Below are 27861 nucleotides of genomic sequence, written 5' to 3'. Positions count from 1 at the left end.
GTGCTGAAGTTTGGATCAAAGGTTTCGCCAATGGGCTGTGGTTTCCTTCTGGCTGTGCGCTAGCTACGGTTTCCATAACTTCTCCCATTCCCTTCAGGACCTCCCACGCCCATACCTCCCCAAGTTCTGGCTTTCTACGGTCAGAGGACATTTGCGGAAGTGCCTAGACTGCAGTCTGCTTTCGCTCTAGGGTCTCGGTATGTCAGCTGACACTCACTGGACATCTGGTTCCCCCAAAGTTCTCGGTCACGGGAAGGTGGTTGCGGTGCCCTGACCCTGACGCAGAAGCCAGCCCCGCCCTAGCGCAGCAACTGACTGATGCAGCTTGCGCAAGGGCTGGTGAATTTAGAGTTCCAAAAACCGCGTTTCGACACTTGATTTGGAAGTTTTAAAACAGACTGCGTATGAGATCCGTAACCCTTCCACACTCTGCAAGGGTGTTAACAAAATCCTAAACAGCCCACCTTAGCAGGCCTCAGGGGGGTCCGGAACCGGTGATAATGAATTCCTAGCTCCTTCTCCATCCCGAAGCTACTCTAAATTCAGCCTCCCCTGCCACCGTCGTCTTTCCATACCGAGAACCCTGAACGGCTTTCCAAAGTTCGGAGTTCAGAAGTTGTTCCGGTGTTTCGCTTTCACGTCTCGCCCCCGGGAGGCCGGCCGGAGTTACGCAGACTCCCTGCAGCGCATCGTTACCAACCAGCAGCGCTTTCTCTGCTAGCCTCGGGAATTTGTCCCCGGGGCCTGGCTGCAGCGACCGCTGCGCCGCTTTCCGCCTCCGGAGCAGAAAGATCGGGGAGGACCTGGCGTGGCCCACGGATCCTCTCACCGAGCCGGGAGAATCCTACATCCTGGACGTCCCAAACCCGTCAGCTGACCCGGGTGCTTGAACTCGGACCGAGACCTCCGTCCGTGCCCCCCGGCAGCGGCTGGTCGCCACTGCCCGCTGCCCGCAAGGAGAGCAGAGGGGCATCTGAGAGATGATGTGGCTGTGGTTAGGGCTCCTGGGGAGGAAGCTGTTGCTCTGGGGCGCGGCGAGCGCGGTCTCCCTGGCCGGCGCCACTGTCCTGCTCAGCGTTCTGCAGATGGTGGTGAGCTACGCGCGGAAATGGCTGCAAATGCGCCCCATCCCCTCGGTGGCCCCCGCCTACCCTTTGGTGGGACACGCGCTGTTGATGAAGCCCCAGGGCTCAGGTAAGGGTTTGTAAAAGGAAATCCGCGCTCTGATTCCAAGGCTGCTAGGTTCCTTGCCCGTCTAGGAAGCCTGTAAAGGACTCCTTCCCATCCTGCCACGCTTGGGAGTCCTCACATCCCATAGACCCACTCTCTCGTTGGCTGCTAGGAGAAAGAAGAAATCTTTCACCCCTCTAGAGAATAGATTCTCAATTCTTCCAATGCCAGTTTCCAGTCTAGTGCCTGCCATATTGCTTTGTGTCTCTTCCATCTATCCATCTATGTTCTATGTCCATGAACATAGAAAACATGGACGTGTTATATATATATATATATATATATATATATATATATATATATATATATATAACAGATTGCAATATTTCCAAGCACCTGCGCTCCAACCTTTTCTCTTTTTCCGCCCGAAGTCTCAAAAGTCTCTTTTTCTCCTGCCTTAGTTTGCAAAGCAGTGAGGAAAACTCCCCTGGAAAGCTGAAAATGTCCTCAAACTTAATTCCTTTTGGTCTCTCAGTTAAGAAAACAAAGAGACTAGAGGGTTTTCTTCCTTCCTTCTTTCTTTCTTTCTTGTTTCCTTCCTTCCTTCTTTCCCTCTTTTTTCTTCCTTCCTTCCTCCCTTCCTTCCCTTCCCTTCTTTCTTTCTTCTTTCCTCCCTCCCTCCCTCCATCTCTCTTTTTTTCTTTTCTTTCTTTCCTTCCTTCCTTCCTTCCTTTCTTTCTTTCTTTCTTTCTTTCTTTCTTTCTTTTTCTTCTTTCTTTCTGTTCACATCTTGATCATAGGTTGTTTTGAAGCTCAGACACCTGGCCTGGACAATGTATGACTTAACCAATACACAGTTAAAATCCTCTTGGCCTTTGTATTTCAACCCTCTAAGGAAGTTTCCACAAGGCCACTTCGGCAGATTCTATTGCAGGGCCTTGAGGTAAATTTATAGGGACAATTTTAAAAAAAAACCTTATTTATTAAAGAGTAATTTAAAAACTTGAAATAATCTTTTAAAAAGATGTTTTACACAAAATTTGTTCTATTGACGTAAAAGATACTATAATTCAGAAAGTTCTAAAAAATGGTGCTATCTGTGGTTCCCTGTGAGGGACAGTGCATTCAGTCTTAACACTTAGTTTCCTTGGCTGTGTGAACTGGGATGCCCAGATCTGAGGAGATATACCCAGAATGACACATTTCAAAAGACCCAGTGCCGGAACCCAATCCTAATTCAGATTAATTATCAATAGTTGTTTCACAGGCTGACCAGCAACTTTAAACCTTCTTAAGATCCTTTATAATCACTTATGCGACCCCAGACAAAAACCGCACTGTAAGGACAACTTGACGTGAATAAAATGGGAGGTCATGGGAAAGTATGTACCAAAACATTCAGAAATCCAAGCAAACTTGTCACCTCACAATCATGCTGTGTAGCTGGCCAATACCCAAAAGAAAGCTAACCTCCCCTCCACTCTGAGATTTGAGAATACATCCTAACAATTCCATGGTGAAAATTATTTTGAAGACAAAAATCCAAACCCCCAAATGCCCACTGGGGATCAAAGGGCTATGTATGTAAAAACCCAGAATCCCAGGACCCCTCTGAGTGTTCCTGGTTATATACAGGGAACTCCCATCATGTTAAGTATGGTGAGCTCCCCGAGAGCCGGGAAGGCAATATTGTGAGTGTGTCTGTAGTTACTTGAGTGCCTCTTTGCAAAGGAGGTTAGTGTGTGAACTTAAGCAGCCCTGATGAGAAAAACTCATCTTTATCACGGCCAGAATCCCACCATCAGGAGTACAGGAGAAACAGTACAGAAAGCATAGTGGTTTTCTTCAGTTCCCTTGGTGGTCAGAAGTCCAGGCTTGCTGGCCTCCAGGCTTTACAGCTTTGGCAAACCTCTGGCTTTCCTCACCTCCTCTTCCCCAGCTGTCTATGCATGTATTTCATTTTCCATTGCTGCTGCTACTTCTGATGGTCTAAACTGCTAGAAGACTCAGAGTCCCGATTCATCTTAGGCATTGTTTTCTCACATTTGTCTCCACACATGTTCGGAATCACAAGGCTGACTTTTTCAGGAGGTGTGTGTGTGTGTGTATGTGTGTGTGTGTGTGTGTACATTAAACATTCTTGAGGAATGAAGATATCTGTACCCATGAAAGAAAAATCTTCTTGAGGCCCCAGTTTTTTGGACATCTGCACTTTCTCACTGTGGGGTTTCACCCATGTCATCATCACACTTGGTCATCACATTTCAGATGTGATGCCCTCAATTACAATGATGGCGATATGCATTTATATATTTTAGGTTTTGAACCATTTCTTTTTGAACACAGTTAATCTGCTCACGATCTTCACTAATATGTCTGGCTGTTTTGATTATAAAAAAAATGTGTGCTACGATTGCTTATCTTCTTGCACAAAGTGGCCTCTGGAGCATTCTAGTGTTTTTATTTTGTTTTGTTTTATTTTATTTCTACAGTTTCCCCCCCCAGTAAACCACTTCCCAAAATTTAAGGAAATGTCTTGTACAACATTTTCATAAGTTATTTTTCTGTAATTTTATTTTCAGGATGCTAGTCAGTCAGCATTTTAGATTTTAGATATTTTGATCTTTTCTGAGTCTCCTCATTTGGAGACTCATATGTACGTATATATGTGTGTATCTATGTGTATACAACTTTGGGATTAAAATTCTATTTGAGAGGGTCATGGCCTTAGAATTCCTCCAACTTTACTCTCGGAAAGTCTCATATTTTGGAGAAATTCAGTAAAGTCTTTAATGACCAAGACCAGTTGAAAAGGAACTTTGAACTGATGAGATTCCTTAAAGTCTTTCTCCTTGGAGTGACCCTGAGTGAGAAGAATGGCCCACTTAGAAAGGAACTATTTATTCAGTCAAAAAAGACTGGCCGAGAGGATGAGAAACTGTTGCTCAATTTTCAGTTATGAAACTGACTTATTTGGATAACTGTTGAGGACTCTTTATTGCCGTTTTTACTTATTTTGTTTATAGAAGTAACTATTGTAGGATTAAAATGTAACTTGAGCCAAATTTCTCGGTCTCTATCTAAGGTGTACTTGCTTATAGTAAGCCCTCTAATTGCCAGTCAAGCGTTTATCAAGGCCCTTTGTACTCAGCATTGAGCTCAGCAAAACTGGGCAAAGACATGACCTCGCTCTGAGTGGCTCTGTCCCTTTCATAAGAGCCTGTGCCTTTTATTCTATGATTAATGTCCAGATTCGGGCCTCGGTGACCTCGCTGTCAGTATTGCGTGTGGACTCCAGTTGACGTCTAAACTCTTAGAGTTTCCAGTCTTTTGTGTTAAATAGCCAACTTTCCCAGAAGGGCCCAGTTTTGGGATCTGATTCCTTCCCACCACAGAGTCAAAGTTCCTCATGTCCCCATCTCAGCAGACCAAGGTAGGTAGAATGCTACTGTGAAACAGAACACTTTCAAACTAATGATTTGTTACAGCCCACAAGTTAAATGTATTTCAATACATACATACGTACGTATATATGTGTGTATCTATGTGAATGCATGACACTTATACACAGGTGCCTGTGGGGGCTGGAAAAAGATGTTAGATCCCCTGGGGCTGGATTTAAGATGGTCTTCTATGAGTGGTAGGACTTGAACTTGGGTCTCCAGGAAAAGCAGTAAGTGCTTTTACCCTCTGAACCATCTCTCCAGCTCCAATTCCTAAAATTTTAAAACAATTTATTAACTAAAATAATTCATTCATTCATTCGTGTGTGTGTTGTGTGTGTGTGTGTTGTGTGTGTGTGTGTGTGTGTGTGTGGCGTGCTATGGCATAGCACATGTGTAGAGGTCAGAAGACATCTACCTAGAGTCAGCTCTTCAGACCATGTGGATTCCAAGGATCAAACCCAGGTTGTCATTGGCTGAACCATCTTTTCAGCTCTTTCCCTCAATACTGCTTATCTAAGAGATGTTTGGAGTCTTTTTTTTTTTTTTTTCCAAATGTGATACAATTGTTCAGCTGTCAAGTTCTGGAGTCTCGGGACAAAGCCAGGTTGTACCATATTTTCCAGGTCAATGGCATTGGATATGACTTATTAAGAATGTAAATTTTGCCACAGCAAAGTCTAACAATCATCTTACAATAATGTATCATTTTTACGTTCATCTGAAGGACTGACATTATTTTTTAAATAGCCTCACAGCTACAAGAATGTTGCAAAACTCATTAGAGCTCAGACCCCTCTCCAGCTTCCTTTAATGGTGATGTATCACATACGTCCTGTGTTTATTGAAAGGAGATAATGAGCATTTGTACAATTCAATGAAGAAATTATTGTCCCACCTGAATTTAAAACAACAACAAATTTTTTTTTTCAGATTTTTTTCAGCAGTTAATTCAGTACACTGAAGAATTCCGTCACCTGCCACTCATTAAACTTTGGATTGGTCCAGTGCCCATGGTGGCTCTTTATAAGGCAGAGAATGTGGAGGTGAGTGCATAGCATTATGATGGAGAGTTCACTCTGTATGCTATGATGTAAGAATTTCGTCAGAACACAAGGAACAAAAACATCCTCATATTTCATTGCATTTGATCCAAAGAGCATTTCACTCGCAAAGCATTGTGCAGACCGTTCAGTGATTTCTCGCTGCAATTTTTTGCAATCCTGGGAGATTAACTCCCCATGCATATCTTAATAGACTACTGTTTGCTTTTGAAAGAAATCTGATGGAAACTTGTGTTTTTATTTGTTTGTTTGTTTGTACTGAAGAGTAAATCTAAGGCCACTGCATGTCATACACATGCTCTTCTATTAAGGTCTATTTCTTTTTCCATTTTCTAAGTTTGAGACACTGAGTTGCCCAAGATGGCCTTGACCTCATTCTCATCCGACAGCTCCAGGCTACTCTTGAGCTTGTCCTAACTCTCCTGCCTCAGCCTCCTAAACAGCTAGTGCAGTGGCCTGGCACCAAGCCTGGTGTACCAGGTGCAATTTTAAGAGTTCAAAATTTGTGACTAATAAAATAGGAATGAGCCTGGTGTGGTGGCGCATGCCCATAATCCCAGAACTCTGGGAGGAATAGGCACGTGGATCTCTATGAGTTCAAGGCCAGCCTGGCCTACAAAGCAAGTCCAGGACAGCCAAGGCTACACAGAGAAACCCTGTCTCAATAAATGAATAAATAAATAAATAAATAAACAAACAATAAATTTAAAATGTTTTCATCATGATTTTTGGGGTCTCATATCAGTGATACATTTATTAGTGTACTGAGGATATGGATAGAGCATAAAGAAAGGGAATTAAGCCTTGGCATTGTTTATTCAAGAATGAGCCTGGAATCTTCTGAAGTTTTCTGACTTGATGTCTGGAACAGAGGTTTTCTTAGTTATTTAGTTCTACTGCTTGTGATGAAACCCCATGCCCGAGGTCAATTATAAGAGAAAGCGTTTAATCTGACACTCATGGGTTCCAGAGGGTTAGAGCCTGTGACCATCATGGCAGGAGGCAGGAGGCAGGCAGTCAGGCAAATGTGTAGCTGAAAGCTCACATCTCCATCTACAAGAATTAGGCAGAGACCTAGCTGGAACTGATTTGGGCTTCTGAAAACTCAAAGCTGACCTTCCATGACACACCTCATTTAACAAGGCCACATTTGCTCATCTTCTCAAACACTTCCACTAGTGGGTGAAGATATTCAAACATAGAGCCTCTGTGGGCCATTCTCATTGAAACCACCATAGAAGCTGTCCTCTCCATTTATTAAACTGCGCAGAGACTATGGCATTGGGAAGGCATGAGGAAACTTTTGTCTTAATTTTTATAGAATTTCTAATGAAGTGAAAATTTGTTTTTCTAAGCCTTTTGACTTGGAATAGCACATAAAACCACAAGTAGATATAATCAATGTCTGCCCACATGTTTCTTTTGATATATTGTATATACCTGTCGGGGGGGGGGGAGTTTATGGATGTTGCTTTCAGTGCCTTGCTGCTTTCAGGGAATGGTCTTAGATCTAGTTATCACATTGTAAGCACACATGCATTGTTCTAAGTCAGAGGCATGAATGTGTCAGAAAGAAGAAATAGGGAATGTGGTACATTCAAGCAATGTGTTCAGTTGAGCTTATAGGAATTAAATACACTGGAAGTCCAAAGTACAGTAAGATTGATTCCACTGGTTTTCTTAATGGCCAGCTAGTTCTAAACAGGGTGAATTTATAGCATGTGAGTAGATTAGAACATAGTCATAAATGATGTCCAGTCACATTATTAGCTTGCTATAGATGGGATGCGAGTTTGATTTGTAAAGACAAGCTATAGTCAGAATTCTCAGAAAAATTATTCTTACAATTCTACTCCCTTTGTTTTATTAATTAAGGGGCATGTCTACCAAAGTGGCCATTGATGGTGCTTTGGGAATGCTGGTGTATTTGGTGATGGTTGGAGGAGTGGCACGAATTAGCAGTGATAGATCTTAGTGATTCTTGGAAAAGGTGACGTGCCTTTTCATTTCAGGAGAGGGTCCCTCTTCTCTTGTCAAGTTGTGGTCTTCTGGAGCCATACCCATGGTATGGCTTTTCCCAGGGATGCTGAGGCCCAGAGAAAGTTTGTAGGAAAAAACAAAGATCTGGAGCCCTAACCCCAATTAATGAATAGAGTAGGAGGTAGCTACTTGATGAGCCCTCGAAGGAGTTTATATAAAACCATGTTGGGTTTTTTTGTTCTTATTTGTTTTTAAAAACTTTTTACTTAATGATACTCTTCCATAGGTGTTACTGTCTTTAGGTGAAGACACATCTTTAGCTCTAGATGGACTAGTAGGGCAAGGTAGGGTCAAAAAGGACAGAGAAATGGACCCAGGAAGTAGATATGGTTCAATAGGAGGTGGGTTTTTGGTTTTTTTGTGAGTTCTCTCTCTCCTCTTGATAAGGTTGTGTAGCTAGTCTAATTTGGTTCCAAAGAATGAAATGTTTTCCCCCAAGTTTCTGAATCAAGGGTCCCATGGTCAAGATACCAGGGACAATATTTCTGATTATCATTTAAAAGCTCGTGAATTTGCTTTGATGATACCTGAGCTCCAATTCCTTTAATTAAAGTCATTAAGTACTCTGCCTAAATGTAAATTCAGGGGACAAAGAATAGTGAAAACAAAGACCAAAGACAGTTAGGGGATTCACCTGTTCATTTCCCTCAGCTCCATATAGTCTCCAAGCTTGAATGATAATTTTTTTTGTATGTTCAGAACTCTGAGCAGATTGCTTTGAGGCTGAAGAATTAAATGAGCCACCGAGAATAATAAATGTTGATAAAATATTGATCTGAAAAGCAGACAATGTCCTAGTCCAATCCTCTTATAATTACAGTTGTTTTGATGCCTAAATCCTTTTTTTTTAATGTCTTCTTAAGGTAATTTTGACCAGTTCAAAGCAAATTGATAAATCATATATGTACAAGTTCCTTCAACCATGGCTGGGACTGGGACTTCTCACAAGGTAAGGGAATGAAAAAGAGAAAAAGAGAATGGAAAGGAAAGGCCTAGTGATGGTGGAGGAGGAAGCTGATTGTAGATGAAAAAGTGAACATAGGCAAAGACAGAGACATCTGAGAGAGTCCACAGCTGACATGTGAGGAAGGAGAGGGGGAGAAGGGGGACAGGGACCAGGTGCTGCAGCCAAGAGGGCAAAGGTACAAAAAGGGCAGGTAACCCAAACGAAGAGCCTCTGGAGGAAGGGCAGCCCAACCCTTGGGCTGAAGACCGAGGGATCCTGGGAGAACCTAGTGGCCGGGTCCACTTTGATATATTAAATAGGCACCTCAGCCATTTGTCCCGGGGTCTGAGACTTAACAGTAAGGCACTGTCTAGTTTTCTGATAGATGGCTGTCCAGGTGTCTTGTAACTTCTGGCTGTGGTAAAAGGCAGTCCCTAGCCAGGCAAGGCTATAATGAGAATGTGCAAATTAGTAAGCGTAAAAAACACTCTAAGAGTTAGGAGGTCTGCCATAGAGTGAAAATGTACAGGGGGAGGGATGGTCAGGCAGAGCCAGATAAATACATGAACCAGCCTACTCTGGCACCTGGAAGTAAGCCTCTTCTCCCAAGGCATTTAGGAAACCATTTGGGGGCTGGAGAGATGGCTCAGAGGTTGAGAACACTGGCTTCTTCTGAAAGTCCTGAGTTCAATTTCCAGCAACCGCATGGTGGCTCACAACCATCTGTAATGAGATTAGATGCCCTCTTCTGGCCTGCAGGCATACATGCCGGGAGAACACTGCATATATAATAAGTAAGAAGCAAATCTTTACAAAAAGAAAAACATTTGAAAACTTAAAAATAAAACTCATTTTGCAGGATTCCCACACTAGAAATTAAGGTTGAGTCATAAAACGTGGGTGTCTGAAGAATAAAGATTAGGGGAGGAACTGATCTTCAGAAATGCCTCTTAGAAATGGACAAAATACCCTCAACATTTGCTATTTTACAAAAGTAATTTAACTATTAATATCATAGGACAAGTTCCAGATATCTACACAGGGGGAATAAGTGAAAATATCATCTTTCTCATTCAAACGATATCCTTGAGATGCTATGGGCAAGGCTGTTTGTATTGCCTGGGCTGGGCTCATGGCTGTCATGCTGTGGCTTTGCTCCTCTTTAATTGATAACAATGCTGTGCTCGCAGCACTGGGAACAAATGGCGCTCCAGGAGGAAGATGTTAACGCCTACTTTCCATTTCACGATTCTGGAGGATTTCCTAGATGTCATGAACGAGCAAGCAAACATATTGGTTACTAAGCTTGAAAGCCATGTCAACCAAGAAGCTTTTAACTGCTTTTTCCACATCACTCTTTGTGCCTTGGATATAATCTGTGGTAAGTCTGGTTATTCGAATGCTGTGACAATTAAATGACCTAAATAGAAAACGAGACTCCACGGGTAGGACAAATGAGAGGATTCTTTGGAAAGGACCAGGATCCTTCAGGGTGGTGTTATTGATGAGAGCCGCCCCAAGAAGCAGTAACCATTCCTAGAGGGATGGTCAGAGAAGTCACCTTGTCCCCTTGCCTGGAAGGTCAAAGGAAAAGGGTGACAGGAGCTGGAAGGATGCAGAAGGGGTAAGAAGAGCAAATGGAAGAGAAGAGAAGAGAACAGGATTCGTAGTCTCTCCCCTGCCACCCATGTTGCTTCTTCCCTGTGTTTTGCAGAAACAGCTATGGGGAAGAACATTGGTGCTCAAAGTAACGATGACTCTGAGTACGTCCGTTCAGTGTACAGGTATGTGGGTCTTTTAATTTTCTTTAAAGTTGTTATTGATTTGGGCCATTGCTAATCCCATCAACCTATGTGCTCTTAACTATTTTAAACTACAAATTCGACTGGCAACATAAGCACCAACTTTAGCAGCAGGAAGTCTGTCCTGCTGATTATGCAAATTATGGTACATCTGAGCGCTCCAGAAATTTAAAATCTCCAATTGCACCTTGATGCCAAATGACAAAAGAATGACATTAAAAAATCTTAATAGCATATCAACTATTACTATATGTATATATAAATGTATACATATAAAATATATAAATATAAATATAAATTATATTATTTGTAAGAACACCCTAGAACAGTGGTTCTCAACATGTGGGTTTCGACCCTTTTGGGGGTTGAAAGATCCTCTCACAGGGGTCAACCTAAGACCATCAGAAAACACAGATATTTGCCTTACAGTTGGTAACAGTAGCAAAATTACAGTTATGAAGGAGCAACAAAAGTAATTTTGTGGTCGAGGGTCAACAGACCATGACAGAGGACCCGTATTAAAGGGCTGCAGCGTTAGCAAGGCTGAGATCCGCCACCCTAGAAGACATGGACCACAGAGCTGGCAGTGCTCACCACTGTTCAGTGTACCCTTTGCTCTTCTACTGGGAGATTTTTGATATTGTTTCTTCTCTTCCACATCTTCTTCCATATCTTTGCGTGTGTATGTGTCTGTGTGTGGTGTGCGTGTGGACGCTGAGTTTGTAACTGAGGCAATCTTTTGTTTTTCACCTTAAAAGTGCTTGGAGTTATAAAGAGGTGGGACTGGGATTTGATTTCTACTACGTCAATTCGTTACTCAGTTCATTTCCTCGGAAGAAATATTTATTGAACTGCCTTGATCAGACAGGCATCACAGCGGGTAGCTTTACACTGACAACAGCGACGGAATAGCACAGGAGATGGGCACTGAGCCAAGAAATCTGAATTTAGGCGTTGTGACAGCTGTTGATGAAGAAAAGATCAAGTTGTTATCAGGTTGCAAAGCGTGGCTATATTCTGAATATAGTGTCCAGGGAAGGCCCCTTTCAAGAGCTGTCACCAAGGCTGTCCTAAAGAAGACAGAGCCTTGAAGGCTCCTCAGCCACACTTCAATTATTACCTTTATCAAGGCCAGGAGCCAAAGGTCAGGAGATAACCTTCTGATATAAGTGGAAATATTATCCTGTTTATAGGATGAGTGATATGATTTATAGAAGAATGAAGATGCCCTGGCTTTGGTTTGATCTTTGGTACCTTATGTTTAAAGAAGGACGGGAACACAGAAAGGGACTCAAGAGCCTACATACTTTCACCAACAATGTAAGTTTGTGTGTGTGTGTGTGTGTGTGTGTCTGTTAGAATATACAAAGCATAGAATCAAGTGGAATTAAATGAATTCGTAATGTTGTACAGCTACTACCAAACTTCAGAATATTCTCAAGTCCAGAATTTTTTTAATGTATCCAAAACATAGGGTCACAGAGTAGAATATTTGTTCCACAAAAGCCAAGTTGAATAGTAATGCAAAAGTTACATTACATTTCTTTAAATATTACAGTTAATTACATATTCAACTAGCATTAATGAAGTATTTGCTGAGTGCCACATGCTGTACCCAGTGTTGGAAACAGAGAAATGAACTGAACAAGCATGTTCCCTACCTTATCAGAGTACTCTAGGAGACCAGGTTAGCCATAACAATAACTATCACAGAACATTCTGTGGACTTTGAACCCTTATCATCAAATAGGGTTCTGGATGAAATAGGAAAGGGTTAGAGAGTCATGCGTGATTCTTTTGGGAAATGTTTTAGGGAGACAGTAGTTCTTGCATGAAAGGACATCTAACACAGCACATAGGATAGTTCAGTGGAAATTAATTTAATAGTACTATTTTCTTTCCAAATTGAAAAATAAACAGAAGGTAGGTTGTTTGTTTGTTTGTTTTAAACATAGGGTATTCATCTTGGGGAGGGTTGAAGACATGTTTATCAAAGGCAAAGCTTAATTGAAAATATACATCAAATTGCAATTCAAATGTTGAAGTGTTCCCATTTAAATATATCCTTTCTCTGCTGTAATTATTGCTTGAAATACATTGGGATTGCTTCTTTGTGATAAGGCAGAGCCACCAATGAATCACACGCTTAAGTCAGTGGATGTTAAGTGAATGAGGTAATGCCCTGAATCGCCCACAGTAGCACAGTCAGGTCGCAGGAGAGGAAGAAGCAGGTCACGCCCACAGTATCACAATCAGGTTGCAGGAGAGGAAGAAGCAGGTCACGCCCACAGTATCACAGTCAGGTCGCAGGAGAGGAAGAAGCAGGTCACAGTTTATAATGACATTCCCCCCCGCCCCCGCCCCAAGTTCGTGCATCAACATCAGAAACAATAAACAAGGAATTCCAGACTATCTAGGCAATGCCATTCGCTTTGCAAATATTGAAAAATATTTAGTGAGACACAAACGCTTATACATTCTATAAAGAATAAAACATGGTCTTTTACTCCCAGATTTCTGAGAATCTACTCACTTAAGCCTCTCTGTAGGAGGATCACTCAGTGACCCAACAGGAAAAAGAAAATACACATGAGCACAGCAGGTACATGGAACATGCTGGAATGCTTGCCAGTGTTCTTGATGTGGGGAGAAAACCCACAGGCAAAGGCAGACTCTGCTAAGCGCAATTAGGTTGTGGGGAAATGTACTGAAATGCAGATACAATGCATGCCATGTGAGAAGTGAAACGGGGACACGTGAAGAAAAGTCAGGTGCATGAAGAGTGTTCGGGACGAGGGTAGGCATGAGCAGGGAAGATCTCTTGTGTGGCAATCACCGGAGACCTGAAAATGTCTAGGGATCCAGTCATGTGAGCCCTCAGGGGCAGAGAGCGTCCTGGGCTCACTGAAGAGCAAGCTTGCAGGGTGAATCGGCGTCAGCTATCGGTTCACTCGCTTGCTATTTCCACTCTCCACACCTTGATGGGATCATCCAGAGTGATCCAGAATTAGTGTAGTCCGCAGCCGTGTCCTCCCTACCACTGGCACTTTTCCTCATTAGTCCCCACACGTCTCTAGGGGATGTTTTAAAGACAGTGACTCTGTTCCTGTGTCAGAAAGACTGCAAAAATAGCACTTGAAAGTTATGAGTTCGTCCTGTGATTACATATGTATTTAACAGTTTCACCACAGGACATCCTCAGTGTTAACGGGAGGCTTTGCTGCTTTTTCACAAGAGCCTGAGTTGTCAATGAGATAGAACGGAAAGAGTTCAGAAAAAAAAAGAAAAGAAAAGTTAAATAAGCCAGTGTGTTTTCAGAGGAAAATGGGCCATTAAACCTCACCAAACATGCAAATTTTGTATTCCACATTTTTCAAATCCTGCAGGTCATTGCTGAACGAGTCAATGAAATGAAGGCAGAGGAAGACTATGCCGGTGCTGGCAGGGGTCCTGTTCCCTCCAAAAACAAGCGCAAAGCTTTTCTTGACCTGCTTTTGAGTGTGACTGATGAGGAAGGAAACAAATTAAGCCGTGAAGACATCCGAGAGGAAGTTGACACCTTCATGTTTGAGGTAATTTTTGTTGCCAGGGAACTTTCCTGATCGATGTGTCTCACAGCTCCGGAAGTACTGTGATGGAAACACCTGCTTAACACACACAAGAGCTGGCTTCCACTCCCAGCACCCTAGCAACAAACAGGCAAAAGGTAGCGGTGAGATGCTGGGAAGACGGCTCAGCAGTTAAGAGCACTGGCTGCTCTTCTCGAGGACCTGGGTTTAAGTCTCAGCACCCACATGGCAGCTCCCACCTGTCTGTAACTCAACTTTCAGGGGCTATGGTATCCTCATACAGACAGACATGCAGGCCAAACTGTAGGCGCTGTTTTTTTTTGAACTCTTTTACACAGGGTTCCTTAAGCCTCTACCTACCTCCCTTCCATCCCCCCAGCCTAGGTAGGAGAGAAAGAAGGTTAGAAGGGGAGGGGGTGTAGACTTAGTTCAGGCTGGTTAGGATCATCAGGTTCTTTGGGAAAATACCAATCTCAGTTGTCAGGATATCTAGCAGTCCAGCAACAGCAAAGAGCAAACGCAGCAGGAACAAACAGCCTCCTCTCTGGGCTCCAGTATTTATATTCTCCCAGAGTCCTCAGAATTCTAGTAACTCCTGCTGGCAAAGACCACGCCCCTCTCTGAGCCACAGGAGGCTGTTATCAACTGCTGATAAACTAAGGCGGTCCCATATCTCACACTTGGGATTAAAACAAAAACATAGTTACATAACTGAGCCACCGTGCAGTTGCTGGGAACTGAACTCAGGACCTTTAGAAGAGCAGCCAGTGCTATGAACTGCTGAGCCATCTCTTCAGCCCCCACAATTTACTCTTTAGGAGTATACAATAAATTGTAATTAATTGTAGCCACCAAACTGTGCTATGAGTCATGACAATTTTGAGATTTTTTTTTTAAATCTCCTCTTCCCTTTCTCCCCAGCCACCAGCCACCCTCTGGTGCTGTCATTTTACTCTGTATGGCTTTGAGTTAAACTATTCTTAGTGTCTATGTGTTGGTGAGATCATATATTATTTTTCTTTCTGTTCTGGCTTATTTTACTTCCCATAGTGCCCCATAGTGGATTTCCTAGTTTTTAGAAAGAGAATATATATCACTTTACTATACATATCTTACAAATTTAAAATCCAGTCACCTGTTGATAATCATTCCTTGTGTGCCCTCTACATATTCAATGCAGTTCTTATCAAGATCCCAATGACTTACTTTGGAGAATAAGAAAATCAATCCTAAAATTTATATAAAACTGTAAAAGACACTGAAAAACCAAAACAATCTTGGGTAAAAAAGAACGAAGAAGTCATATAGATTCCTTTAAAAACACACCAAAAAGCCATGGAAACTAAAACAGCATGGCTATGACATAAAAACATATGGGATAGAAGACCAATAGGATAGAGATTCAAAGAATAATAATCATGTGTTCACAATCAGCTAATGTTTGACAAAGGTGCTGAGAATACACGGTGGGAAGAATCTGCATTAGATGGTGTCTGGAAAATTACAGAGCCACATGCAGGAGGGATAACCTTATCCCACCCTTTTCATAAGAACTAGCTCAAAATGGATGAAAGTTGTAGACATTAAACTGTAGACATGTGAGAAAAAACATGGGGAAAGCTCCCAAATGACCCGTCTAGGAACCTGATTTCTTGAAGACGACCTGATTTCCTGAATATAAAGCAACAATATTCAAATGGGATTGTCTCATCCGTTCATCTCAAGAAAAGGGTTCTTCCATGGGTGAACTCAGCTGTGTGAAGGGTCTGAAGTCCTGAGGTCTGTGCCAATGAACTAAGTAAAATGCCTCCATTCATCCCAGCTCTAACTGGTTTCCCTGTATGGTAAACAGGGGCTTAGACTGAATCAGTGGTTTTGAAACTTCCTTTTTGGGACAGAGACAGGGAAGTTCAGTGGTAGGTCACTTGTCTGGCGTGTGTGAGGCTATGGGTTCAATCCGAAACAAAACAACTATCTTACCTATCTTGCATGAGTTACTTCCTGTTACTATGACAAAATACCATGCCTGAGAGCAATGCGTGGAAGAGCTGATGTTGCCTTCTGGTTCCAGAGGGGTAGAGTCCATGATGGACAGGAAGTCATGACAGCATATTACTGGTGCAGGAAGCTGGCTGATCACGCTTTACCATGCAGGTAGCTGAGAGGGGGAAATACAAGCTGGGAGAGGTCTAAATCCCCAAAGCCCCTAAACAGTACCACCAAATGGGCACCAAATGTTCAAATACCTGAGCCTATGGGGGATACTTCTCATTCAAACCATCAACCTTCACCCCTTTGTCCAACAGGCTAAGCACCATCTCCTGAGGCAAAATTTACTTAGTCCAAACTTAAAAATTCCATTGTCTTTAGTAGTCTTCCTGTTCAAAAGTCCAAAGTCTGTCTAAAGCTGCTTCTGTGACCCATGTGAAATCAAAACACTAATTACATTTTTCCAGCATACGAGAGCATAGAATATACAGTTATATCCAAAATGGAGGAATGGGGGCATAGCCATAAAAGCAAGACCAATACACAGAGGGTCAAATACCAGCTCCTGCAGCTCCATGTCTGTTGTTTGGGGCTTGAGCTTCAAAGGGCTTAGATGGTTCAACCAGCCTCCTGAGCCATACCCTCCTTGTCATTGTGGATGTTCTGCAACCACAGTCAAAACGAAGTCTTCCAGTTGCTTTTAATCATGGTGTTTTGTCATAGTAGGAAAGGTACCCAATACATACCTTTCTAAAAAGAAAACCTTTGAGAAGACATCTTAAGCAGAAAACACCTTAATTAGCCAAAAAAGCAGAAAAATGTTCAGTTTGTAGGTTCTGGGGCCAAATCCAATGCACTGGAAATGTGGCCTCAAGCACTTCACCTAGCTTTCCAGGCCGCTGGCTCCAGTAGCTGTTTTTCCTATCAGTGATAGGGGTTGAACCATGGGCCCTGTGCAGAATAGGTGAGTGGTCTCCCCAGCTCTCCGTTCAGTGTTCTGTTGCTCTGAAGAGATGCCATGACTACAGCAACTCTTATAAAGAAAAGCATTTAACTAGGGCCGGCTTACAGTTCCTACTTTATTAGCACAGACTTCATGGAATAGCTAAAGAAAAGAACACAGAGAATCAGAGAAGTCATATAAGAGCAATGCAGCAAATACATACTATTAGCATTTCACGTAAGCATCGAGATCTTAGATATCGGCTTTGCCCATGTGTTTACACAGTAACATATATGTAGTTTTGTACCCATTTACACAATATATATGAACAATGTGTATGTGTAAATCTATACATCTAGTTCCCACAGAGAATCATCCTTTCCTCTTGTAAAACAAAACAAAACAGGCAAATATCATTCCTACAGCTCTAACATGTTTTCAAGTCTTGATATTGTCCTTTGTTGTACTGAGTAGGACGCCTACCTTGTTCAGTTACAATACTGAGGCACTCCATCATGCGCTGGATGTAAGCTGTGAACTCCAGGCTTTCATGCCCCAGGTTCCAGCCGTTCAGTGATTCAGCCATTACAGTGCTTGTGTAAACTCCACTGTATGTTTTACTTCATCTATATGAAGTTCAGGAGACATCTTCCCCCACCTACCCAAATGAGGCTTCCATCCATATATTCAAGAGAAGCCACTGAGTTATTAGGGGAACTTCCTTACCTGACCTTGAAGACAGCCGAGCAACACACCTGGATCTTGTGTGCAGTCCCAAATCACACGGTAAAGGATTGCAGGTTCATGGAGATATGCCAGGGAGATGAAAGGAGGAAAGAAACAATGCCTGAAATATGAGTGGGCGGAGCACTCATATTTCCCGATGGTGAAATATGTCCCGATGGTGACTTGTCTCTTACCGAGGGCCACACCACAGTTTCACAGGAGAATGGTACAGGCCTTGCTTTGCCATTAGGCCCAGGGCTCATTTCCTACTTTCACTTCCTTGGGAAGTTATTTAAGTTTTCTAAAATGTCTAAAATACGAATGATGATAATATTTCCTTCAGTCATGAAGATTAATTTCTACAAAATACTTAACATTTTTTTTCCTGAGTCCAGCCAAGTAGTAAGCTGGCTTTTAGGCGGTTTCTAAAGTGGGAGAATATGCTCAGAACCCCACAAATAATCCTTGGTGCTCAGCGCGGGCAGAGGAAGCCTACCAAACCAAGAACTACAGGCCGAACCTTGAAGCAGAAACCGCAGAGGAATGCTGCTCACTGGCTGGCTTCCCATGATGCTCAGCTCCCTTTCTTGTAGAGCCCAGTTGGCCAGGGATGGTATGGCATGGAATGGGCTAGGGCCCTCCCATATCAGTCGTTAATCACGAAAAAGGCTTCATAGATGTGTTTGCAGGCCAATGTGATGCAGGAAATGCAGTTGAGTCTCACTCTTCCTTGGTGTGTCGACTTGACAATAAAAGCTAACCAGTGCGGCAATCCTCCTGCCTCAGCCTCCTCCCAAGTGCTGGGATTACAGAAGTGTGCCACTCCTGCTCAGCTAAGAGACGGTTGAATTTGTCTCTCACTCAGGGGAGCAGCGGCACTGAAGGACTCAGCTACTGCGGTCATAACGCAGCTGTAACACTCGGAGGGCGTTCAGTTTCTCTCTCGGCGTGTACCCCAACAGAGCTTCGCTTTTAAGCGTGTCCCTCTCATGTCTACAGGGTCACGATACAACTGCAGCTGCAATAAACTGGTCCTTGTACCTATTGGGTTCTTATCCAGAAGTCCAGAGAAAAGTGGACAAGGAGCTAGATGATGTGTTCGGTATGTTGGGCCCCTTTGTTAACGCTGTCCAGTCCACAGAAGCAGCGGTCATTCCTGATCCCCAAGGACACCCTTGTCATGAACAGGAGGCTCCTGGTTTAGGACTCCTGCCTGTCTGTACCTGTCTCCTCCTAGTGAGGTTCCTAGCAGCATTTGACGAATGTCCTGACATTCAACTGTCCCGGAATAGACGCTAAGGTTGCCTAGATGAATGAGACTGTTCACAGTGGTCCTCCTGATTAATGGGGGAAAAAGGTAGATGAAACTTACGGCTCAGCATCGTGGGATGCGCCTTTGACCAAAGCCAATGAATGTGCTGTGTGGGAGCTAGTTATGAGGGGAAAGGAAGAGTCCTTCCATGTGACTACATCTGACACAGTGAGGGTGGTGATGGTTTTGATATTTGTTTCTACTATACAATAAGCACTATTGTCTCTGAAATATTTTTGGTGCCCCAAATATAACCTGTACTGCCAAACAATCGTTAGTCTTTATTCCCCTTACCGCTGGCCCCACCAGCTGTCCCCATGTTACTTCCTTCTCTAGAAAAAGAAATCATAGGTGACCTCTTTTTGTTTGTTTGTTTTTCAAGATGGGTTTCTCTGTGTAGCCCTGGCTGTCCTGGAGCTAGTTCTATAGACCAGGCTGGCCTTGAACTCATAGAGATCTGCCTGCCTCTGCCTCCCCAGAGTGCTGGAATTAAAGGGGTGCAACCACCACCACTACCACCATGACCAGGCTGACCTTTGTCTTTGTAATGGAACTTTATTAACATTAAAATTGGAGATGGTCTCCGTTCATCCAGTTTTTTTGTTTGTTTGTTTGTTTTTGTTTTTGTTTTGTTTTGTTTTGGACTTCGCATAGGGCTTCTTTTTATTCCCGTACAGCCCGTTGATGTCTCACCTCTCTCGGCCTAGGTAGTGCTTTGTTTGTATTTTATACATTTACCTTAACCAGGACAGTCCCATCGTCCAGTCACTTTGGAAGACCTGAAGAAGCTTAAATATCTGGATTGTGTCATTAAGGAGACTCTTCGCATTTTCCCATCGGTCCCTTTGTTTGCCCGGAGTCTTAGTGAAGACTGTGAAGTGTGTGAGTATTCCTTAATAAGAGTGGAGAGGTGGTAGGGTGGGGTGGGGTGGGGGCCAGGGAAGCAGGGGTTATATTTCCACTGTCTAACTGGCTCCAGTGTCCTGACACATTGCTTACTATTGACAGCCGGTTACAGAGTCGCAAAAGGCACAGAAGCAATCATCATTCCTTATGCATTGCACCGAGACCCCAGATACTTCCCAGACCCGGAGGAATTCCAACCAGAGCGGTTCTTTCCCCAGAATTCCCAAGGACGCCATCCCTATGCCTACGTGCCCTTTTCTGCTGGACCTAGAAACTGCATTGGTTTGTATCCATGCGAGCTGGTTTCACCTTTCAAGCCCAGATGGTAGATTTCGCCCAAGAATCGCTCAAGTACCATGTCACTTTACTCACAGGCAACAGACTTTTAGAAAGGCACCGTTTCCTTTCACTTTACCCTGTAGTTTTAAGATGTCATTGTTAGGGCCTGGTAAGGTGACTCAGTTGCTGCTTTGTGAACATGAGGACTCAAGGCTGTCCCTAGATAGCGTGTATCTCACAGGGTTGTGTGCCTGTGTGATCCCAGTGACGAGGATGCAGGAAGCTGGTCTCCGTGAGAGAGAATACAGAGTAGATGGCTTAAAATGATAGCAAGTAAGCCTCTCACAAATCAGGAGGCTAAAATGTCAGAGCCTTTGGAGGCCTCTCTCCTTTGGTTTACATACGGCAGCCTTCTTTCTGTGTGTCTTCATTTGGTCTTCTCTGTGTGCACTTGTGAGTTAAATATCATTGTCTTGGCTTGTCCAGAGACCCACCTTAACGACCTCATTTAACTCACTTAAATTTAACCATGCAATGTTATTTTTTTTTAATTTAAAGATTCTATCTCTAAATACATTCGCAGTATAAAATGTTAGGGGTTGCCCAGTGTGGTGGCTATGCTTGAGAGGAAGAGGCAGGTGTGAATCTCTGTGAGCTCAAGGGCAGCGAGGGCTACACAGTGAGGCCCAATATCAAGTAAACAAATAGAGATGGAGAAGAAGAGTAGGAAAGAGTGATAGAGTCATCCCTACCTGACCTCTGACACCATTCTAATCCTGGAGTTGGTCCAGGACCTCTCAGAGATACCCACCTGCAGATGCATATCGCTGTGTATATAAATTTGCATGGGTGTGCATGGTGAATGCATATTTATATCCTCATGTATACTTAAGTCATCTCCAGATTCCCATGATACTGGTGACAATGTATATGCTAGGAAAAATAATTGTTCTGTATTGTTTAGGCAATGAATGATGAAACAAAAAGTCTATGTGTGTTCAGTGAAGATGTAATTAAAAAAAAATTTAACCCATGGTCAGTGGAATCCACAGATAGAGAATCTATAGATCAGAGAGTCCAAGTACTCTTAAAGTCAAGGTTGTCTGGTTGCCACAGCTAATTAGACTCACGTGGGAGCAAAAAGGATATTGAAAACCCTTTAGTTTCAGCAATGATCTCAGGGATTTTAATCTCCTCTGACATATATGAATGTGAAGTGGCTGATGACAGTTGCAAGCTGTGTCTGTCATTCAAGTGATGATATTTACATTTATTTAAAGGACAAAAGTTTGCTGTGATGGAGGAGAAGACCATTCTTGCCTGTATCCTGAGGCACTTTTGGGTAGAATCTAACCAGAAGAGAGAAGACCTTGGCCTGTGTGGAGATTTGATTCTTAGGCCAAATAATGGCATCTGGATCAAGCTGAAGAGCAGACATGAAGATGATCCCTATCTCCATCCTTGAGCTGTGACTTTATCATGACGAAGGTCATTCTGTAAGAAACAGGGTATTTGCAGTTTTTAGACCACGAGTTGAAAATTGCTGAATCCTTAGACCTAATGTTTTTTTTTTTCTTGTCCCCAACTGATCATGGGATCCAACTATCACTGAAAGTGTTTGTGTGTTTATTACCAGCATAGAAGCTATGTCACACCTTCTCTTTCTCTCAAGGGTACTGTTAGCTGGCTGAGTCAGCACCAAAATAAACATGCTAACAACAATTATACGAGAGGGATCATCAGCCTGTTCAAATTCATTTGTTAGACTCAAAAGACATAATTTAAATGAAATCCCGGAATTAAAAAAAATATTCTTGTTTACTTGGAAATTCATATATCTTTTGAAAGTGTTGGGCAGTTAGGCTCTTCAGCATAATGGGCTTAAGTTTTTATGATGTCATCAGTGCTGTCAGTTGACACGAGTGATTGCTATAACACTTTCAGATTTTATCATGAAAAGCAGGTCCCTTGCCTGCCTGACTCACGTTCCAGTAGCTTTGATGACTGTGTGTGCTAGAGGCTTCTCTCACTTGGTGGACACAATCACCTTGTATATCGTGTTTTTGGACGAGGTTCCTCTCCACGGTGTCCAGCTTCTCACAGAAGCTTAATTAGTGGCTTTTGAAATTCAAGTGGCCATAGAAATTCTCTGCATGTGTGCCATTCTGTTAAGATTAGGGACATGCAACAGAGGAGACAATAAATCTCTGCCCAAGTTCTGCCATGGCTAGAAATAAGTGAATATCTACACTGAAACCTCTCCACTCCTTTTCTGATATACTTTCTCCTACAACATACTTTGGTGTTATGAACTCAGAACAGTGGCTGGATAGATTAGGACTCAGGATTTCTACCCTCAGTGTGGGCACATCTTTCTTGTAATTCCTCTACTTTTGGAGGAAGACAGAGTCTGTCTTCTCTTTGTGTACTATCACGCTTGGTTCAGGACTGCACATCCATTTAACTCAGCTCTGTGGAACCTCCCTGGCAAGCTGACAGCTGAATTGCATTCCTTGCATTTTTCACATGGTATATTACACCATTCTTCCTCATGCAGTGGCTTTTAGAAACTTCTTTTAATAAATGATTTTTAACGGGGTTAGTTGTGTGGCTTGTTTTGTTTTCGATTTTCCATGGCCCAGCAAGCAGAAGCAAGAAACAGAATGGGTAGTGGCGAAGTCCAGCTTCGGTATTCGAAGGGGAGATTGAGTCAAGGCATAGATCCAGCTGTTGGCTGGTGATCCAAAAGCCCTTTTCTCAGGGTAGTTTTTCAGACTGGAACTGATAGTCACCAACCGACCGTGGCTTCCACTGATAGAGGCAAACTGAGGGGCCAGAATTAAATTGGTGGTGGTGGGCCACTGCTGGTAGCTTTCTGGCATTGGCTTACACCTATTATGGCAAGTGGGAGCCAGGGTTCTTAGCTCTAAAGGAGGCTTTCCACTGGTAGTGACAAAGAGTCTAAAAAAGAAATAAAGGAGAGAAAAAGAGTACACATAGGCACATGCACTCTTAGACTTGATGATGAAGGAAGACAGACTCTAGCAGGTAGGTTCCAACAAGCTTCTTCTTTTTTTAAAATTTAACTTCTTCTCATTTAGCTTCTCCAAACCTCTCTAAATTCACACATACATGCATACATACAGGCATACATACACATTTGCACATTGGATGGATGGAACAAACTCCCAAGAGTGCGTTCCAAACCACACGTTTGTTCTTTTTCCCACAGTTTTTATATCCCAGCAAGATCTTTCAAATAGTACAAAAGTCACAATATGGTTACATTCTATTTTGCTTTAAGTAAAAGATTACGCTTTCCGGCGGTGACGACGGAGAACATGCCTCTCGCAAAAGAGGAGAAGAGGAAACACAAGAAAAAGCGCCTGGTACAGAGCCCCAATTCCTACTTTATGGATGTGAAATGCCCAGGATGCTATAAAATCACCACGGTCTTTAGCCATGCACAAACGGTAGTATTGTGTGTTGGCTGCTCCACTGTTCTCTGTCAGCCTACTGGCGGAAAAGCAAGGCTGACAGAAGGATACTCCTTCAGGAGGAAGCAGCACTGAATGCGCCCGATTGAGGATGAGTGGGAGCCATCCCAATAAACACATTTTGGATTAAAAAAAAAAAAAGATTACAATGAGTAAACATAAAAACATGTTTCCCAATACCTACGTATTATGGATGAAAAGAAAATATGAAAAACAAGTTATTCCCAAGAACCCATATATATTTGTAAATGAGAAACTTGTTTATTCATTAAGAGTGTGAGCAAGCAAGGTAATTTCTCAGCCAGCTTTTCTTTACCAGCAGGCTGTAGTTTGAACTTACAAATTATGAATTACCTTAAAATGTAATCTTATAAAAATCTTAAAAGTATCACACACCTAAATTTTTATATAAAAATAATCATCCATTTCTACTCTAAATCTTTAAGGTGTGCATCTACTCATTAATATTTTTTTTTATTAAATCATATCAGGAAGTTGAGGGCAAAAACAAGTATAAGGAAATTGTCTCCTCAATCACTAGCCCAGCTTGAGAGTATAGTATCAGCCAGTGCTAATTGGGCTAGTGTTTCTGCTCACCAACCTCAAAAAGACCCTGGTAATTCTATTAAGAGTGTAGTTTTCTTAACTTCAATTTGTTCTCTAAGATTTTCTTTACGTCAAAGCCACTAGCAAAAATATCTTTAAAACCTTAATCCGTTTTTCCCTAAGATTTTCTTCATCAGAGCCATGAACAAAAATATCTTTACCTAACCTTGCTAAACAATCTATTTTTCCAAATTCTTCCTAAGGATGGTGGCCGTTGCTAACAATCTACATCTGTACGTTCTTATCAAGTGTGATGGTTGGATCATTCATTAACCTTCTCCAGCAACCATGCCTGAAAGAGATGGAGCATTGTTATTGTGAGTGCCGATGATAGGCCCAGTGAGGGGCTGGAAGCCCCTGCTGGTATAATGTTCTTTTGAAATGTATACATTTTACCCTTGTTCATTCAAATGCTGATTTCTCTCCCCCACTCTCTGGTTTCAATGGACATTACATTGTGATACTTAGAGTAAGTATCACCTGTCTCAACTTTGTGTAAACATGCCAAAATAAAGCAACTAGCCACAATGTTGAGCAATAGAAAGGAAGCAGGAAGAGAGGGAGGAGCCAGAGGACAGAAGGCGGGAGGCAGAGGAGAGAAGGGCAGAGGAGAGGCTGGGAGAACAGAGGCCGGAGAGAGATCTTGGAATGATGTGGAGAGATGGATTGGACCTAACATCAATAAAAGCAAGTATAATGTGGGAAATCTAAATGTTAGGAAACTATGAGGGCTTGGAGGTTTAGGATGGAGTAAATATTGCCCAGCATTGTGTTCTAGGTTAATTTTTAAAAAAATTCCAGTGTCTGTGTGGTGATTTGGGTATACAGCTGTTTAGGATTAACAGTAGCTTACCAGAAGACATATCAATAATAAATATTAATCGCACCTACAACAGGCCCCTTAAGAGTTTTCATACAACTCATACTTATGAGGGATGTGGTGACCATAAGGGCAACAAGCAGAGCTATGCTCCATAACAGCATGAAGGGCTCAGGACCCGTAGTCCTTGGGGTTGTGCCTCTCCAAGACACCCATTGTGTGTCTGCTAACCACTGCATTGCATTCCATGAGTTCTAGAGTTGTTCTGCTGTTCCTCCTGCACGGCTCTCGACAGGGTAGACTATGTATCCACGAATCAGTATCAAAGGATAACAGTATAAAAACTAGTTAGTTGGCAAGCACCGCAACATGAGTCATTCAGGGCAATATTACCAACATACCTGTCCGACTATCCAGGGAGCCCCAGTGCACAGGATGAAAGCCCCAAGCTCATCAGACATAAAAAGCCCACCAAGGAGGGAGCTATGAGAGAGTCCCATGAAAGGTCTAACCTCACTCTAGAAATTGCAACTAGGTAGAAAGTCCTATCTCAAATGATTCGGGGTAGTTCAATTGGTTTCACTTATATAGTGTTTTTCTCAATTTGCACCATATATTAAACCCTTGCCTTATAAGTTTTTACGTTTTAAACACTAATTTACTTATGCTTGTATTTAGTATGTGTATAGATGTGTGTGTGTGTGTGTGTGTGTGTGTGTGCAGGTATACACGAATCACTCATGACCTGCTTTCTCTATTCAAGTTTATTGACCCAAGCAGGGTAACCAGAGCTGTCCCCTGGGATTTGTCCGGTTGGAGTTGAAGGAAAGGGACAGCTAATCTTCAGAAGAGACTTCTAATCACTGATTGAGCCTCTGGAGTACCTTCTGGGAGGTGAATGAAAAGGATGATGGAAAAGAAGCAGAGCAAAGAAAGGATGGCTGGATTCTTGCCACTCACTCTTCAACCATACCTTGGAAGTATACGACCATTTTGTTTTAGTAGATAAATTTTTTCCCAAAGCTCAAAGAACTCCATACTTATCAGTTTAGTTTCAGAACGAAGACTCGAATCTCATTCTTGGGACAACATCTTGGCTTTCATCTTTTTTTTTTTTTCTGGAGAAAATAACTCTTTTGCATGCTATATCATGCTATGCAGATGTGGGCTAGCTATTTCAGTGCAATAACATTTGATAGTACATATCATTTCTTTTCTAGATGATAGGAAACTTAATATTCTACCTTACTTTTTAGCTCTAATTCATAATACAGCTAATATGGCCAATATGATTATAATCTACAGACTAAAGAGTCATTTCTCCCCCTTTTAACTAAGATGGGCTTACCCTGGTTTGCTTTATGGTTAGCTATATGACAAATTTCTGGATCAAATCTGTTTCCTGTAATTATTATTATTTTCAATATTTATTTATTTATTATGTATGCAGTATTCTGCCTGCATGTGTGAAAGCAGGCCAGAAGCGATCAGCAGATCTGATTATAGATGGTTATGAGCCACCATGTGGTTGCTGGAAATTGAACTCAGGACCTTTGAAGAACAGCCAGTGCTCTTAGCCTCTGAGCCATCTCTCCAGCCCTCCTGGAATCATTAATTATGTGTTAGTTGTTCCACCACCCCACCTCAGTCACTTGCCCAGGAACTTTGGACTTGAAGGTTCAAATTCCACCTCTAAGTCTCAGGCTGTCCTCAATGAATCCACCGCTAGCTGCATTCACAGTTCAGGCCAGACTTGCAGGTCTGAAGCTTTATCACACAGCACCCAAACTCCAGGGTAATCTCTCCATCTCTAGGCTCCAATAGACCTCATGCTTGGCAACAGGCCAGTTCCTCAGGATGCCAGTCTCAGAGGACCAAAGACCAGGAATGGCACTCACAGGATCAGGAGCCACACCTGACCCCCTGGAGTCAGTGTCAGCCTCATTTCAGAGCTCCACTGTACCATGGGACAAAGCTCCATGCCTCCCCATGGATCAAAGGAAAGAAATGGGTAGATGTTGGTCAAAGGCACAAAATCCCAGGCAAGACCAATGTTTAGGGCTCTGTCGTGCTTACATGCTTGAAAACCAATAGAGGATATTACATATTCTCACCACACAAATGGTAAGTATGTGATCTGATAGACAGGTAAACTATTTTGATTTGATCACTTTGCTGTGGTATACCCCCATGGCTGTATAAATAAACTATAGCATCTGTGTAAATTAAAATATAGTTGCTTTAATAACTAGTTTTAACAAGAGCAGCAATACAAGAATATTCATTAGAGTTAGAGATGGTGTGACTATTACTCTAGCAATTGGTTTTAGCTCATGTAAGATAGACACCTTAGCTTAGTTTACAGTGTAACTACGATCTACATGAACCTGGTTACCCACAACTGAGGATAAAGGGACCTACCTGTCCCCGGTTTCTTTCACTTGCTAGAAGCAGTTAATTGCTCACACATACAGTTATTCATCATTTCACTCTAACTCAATACCCAGTACTATTCAGGGCTCTGTGGAAAGATAGCAAAGAAACTGCAGTCTCAGGTCATAACAGCAAGGTGTTAAAGATACGGAAGTATACAGAGTGGGTAGATGAGGTGATGCCTGGTAGCCAGTGCTACAAAGGAAAGTGAACAGCAGGAAAGGAATGCTGCAGCATGCTAGCTGTATGGGGGAGCGGTTGAGCAGAGCTGGTTGATATGAGGGTGTAGATACCTGGGATAGTAAGGTACTTAGAA

The 27861-nt window shown here is 42.5% G+C and overlaps 2 protein-coding genes across 2 annotated transcripts; both read left to right on the top strand.

Annotated features, from left to right (window-relative positions):
- The first annotated feature begins 489 nt into the window (after positions 1 to 489).
- Positions 490 to 22787, top strand: LOC110558009 (cytochrome P450 4V2). The gene is made up of 11 exons (XM_021652712.2): positions 490 to 1194; positions 5547 to 5659; positions 8581 to 8666; positions 9854 to 10044; positions 10378 to 10447; positions 11659 to 11785; positions 13852 to 14037; positions 18692 to 18794; positions 19752 to 19886; positions 20013 to 20192; positions 21470 to 22787. Exons 1-11 carry the CDS (start codon positions 981 to 983, stop codon positions 21652 to 21654), a joined length of 1590 nt encoding a protein of 529 aa, XP_021508387.1. The 5' UTR covers positions 490 to 980; the 3' UTR covers positions 21655 to 22787.
- Positions 22788 to 23452: 665 nt separating this feature from the next.
- LOC110558012 (small ribosomal subunit protein eS27-like) lies at positions 23453 to 23846 on the top strand. Its single transcript, XM_021652715.2, has one exon. The coding sequence runs from the start codon at positions 23468 to 23470 to the stop codon at positions 23759 to 23761; it is 294 nt and encodes a 97-aa protein (XP_021508390.2). The 5' UTR covers positions 23453 to 23467; the 3' UTR covers positions 23762 to 23846.
- Positions 23847 to 27861: the final 4015 nt, after the last annotated feature.

The sequence above is a fragment of the Meriones unguiculatus genome, chromosome 4, assembly GCF_030254825.1.
Source record: "Meriones unguiculatus strain TT.TT164.6M chromosome 4, Bangor_MerUng_6.1, whole genome shotgun sequence".
Classification (NCBI taxonomy): Eukaryota; Metazoa; Chordata; class Mammalia; order Rodentia; family Muridae; genus Meriones; species Meriones unguiculatus.
Note: the sequence above shows the minus strand (reverse complement) of the source record. Positions and strands in the feature narration are given on the sequence as shown.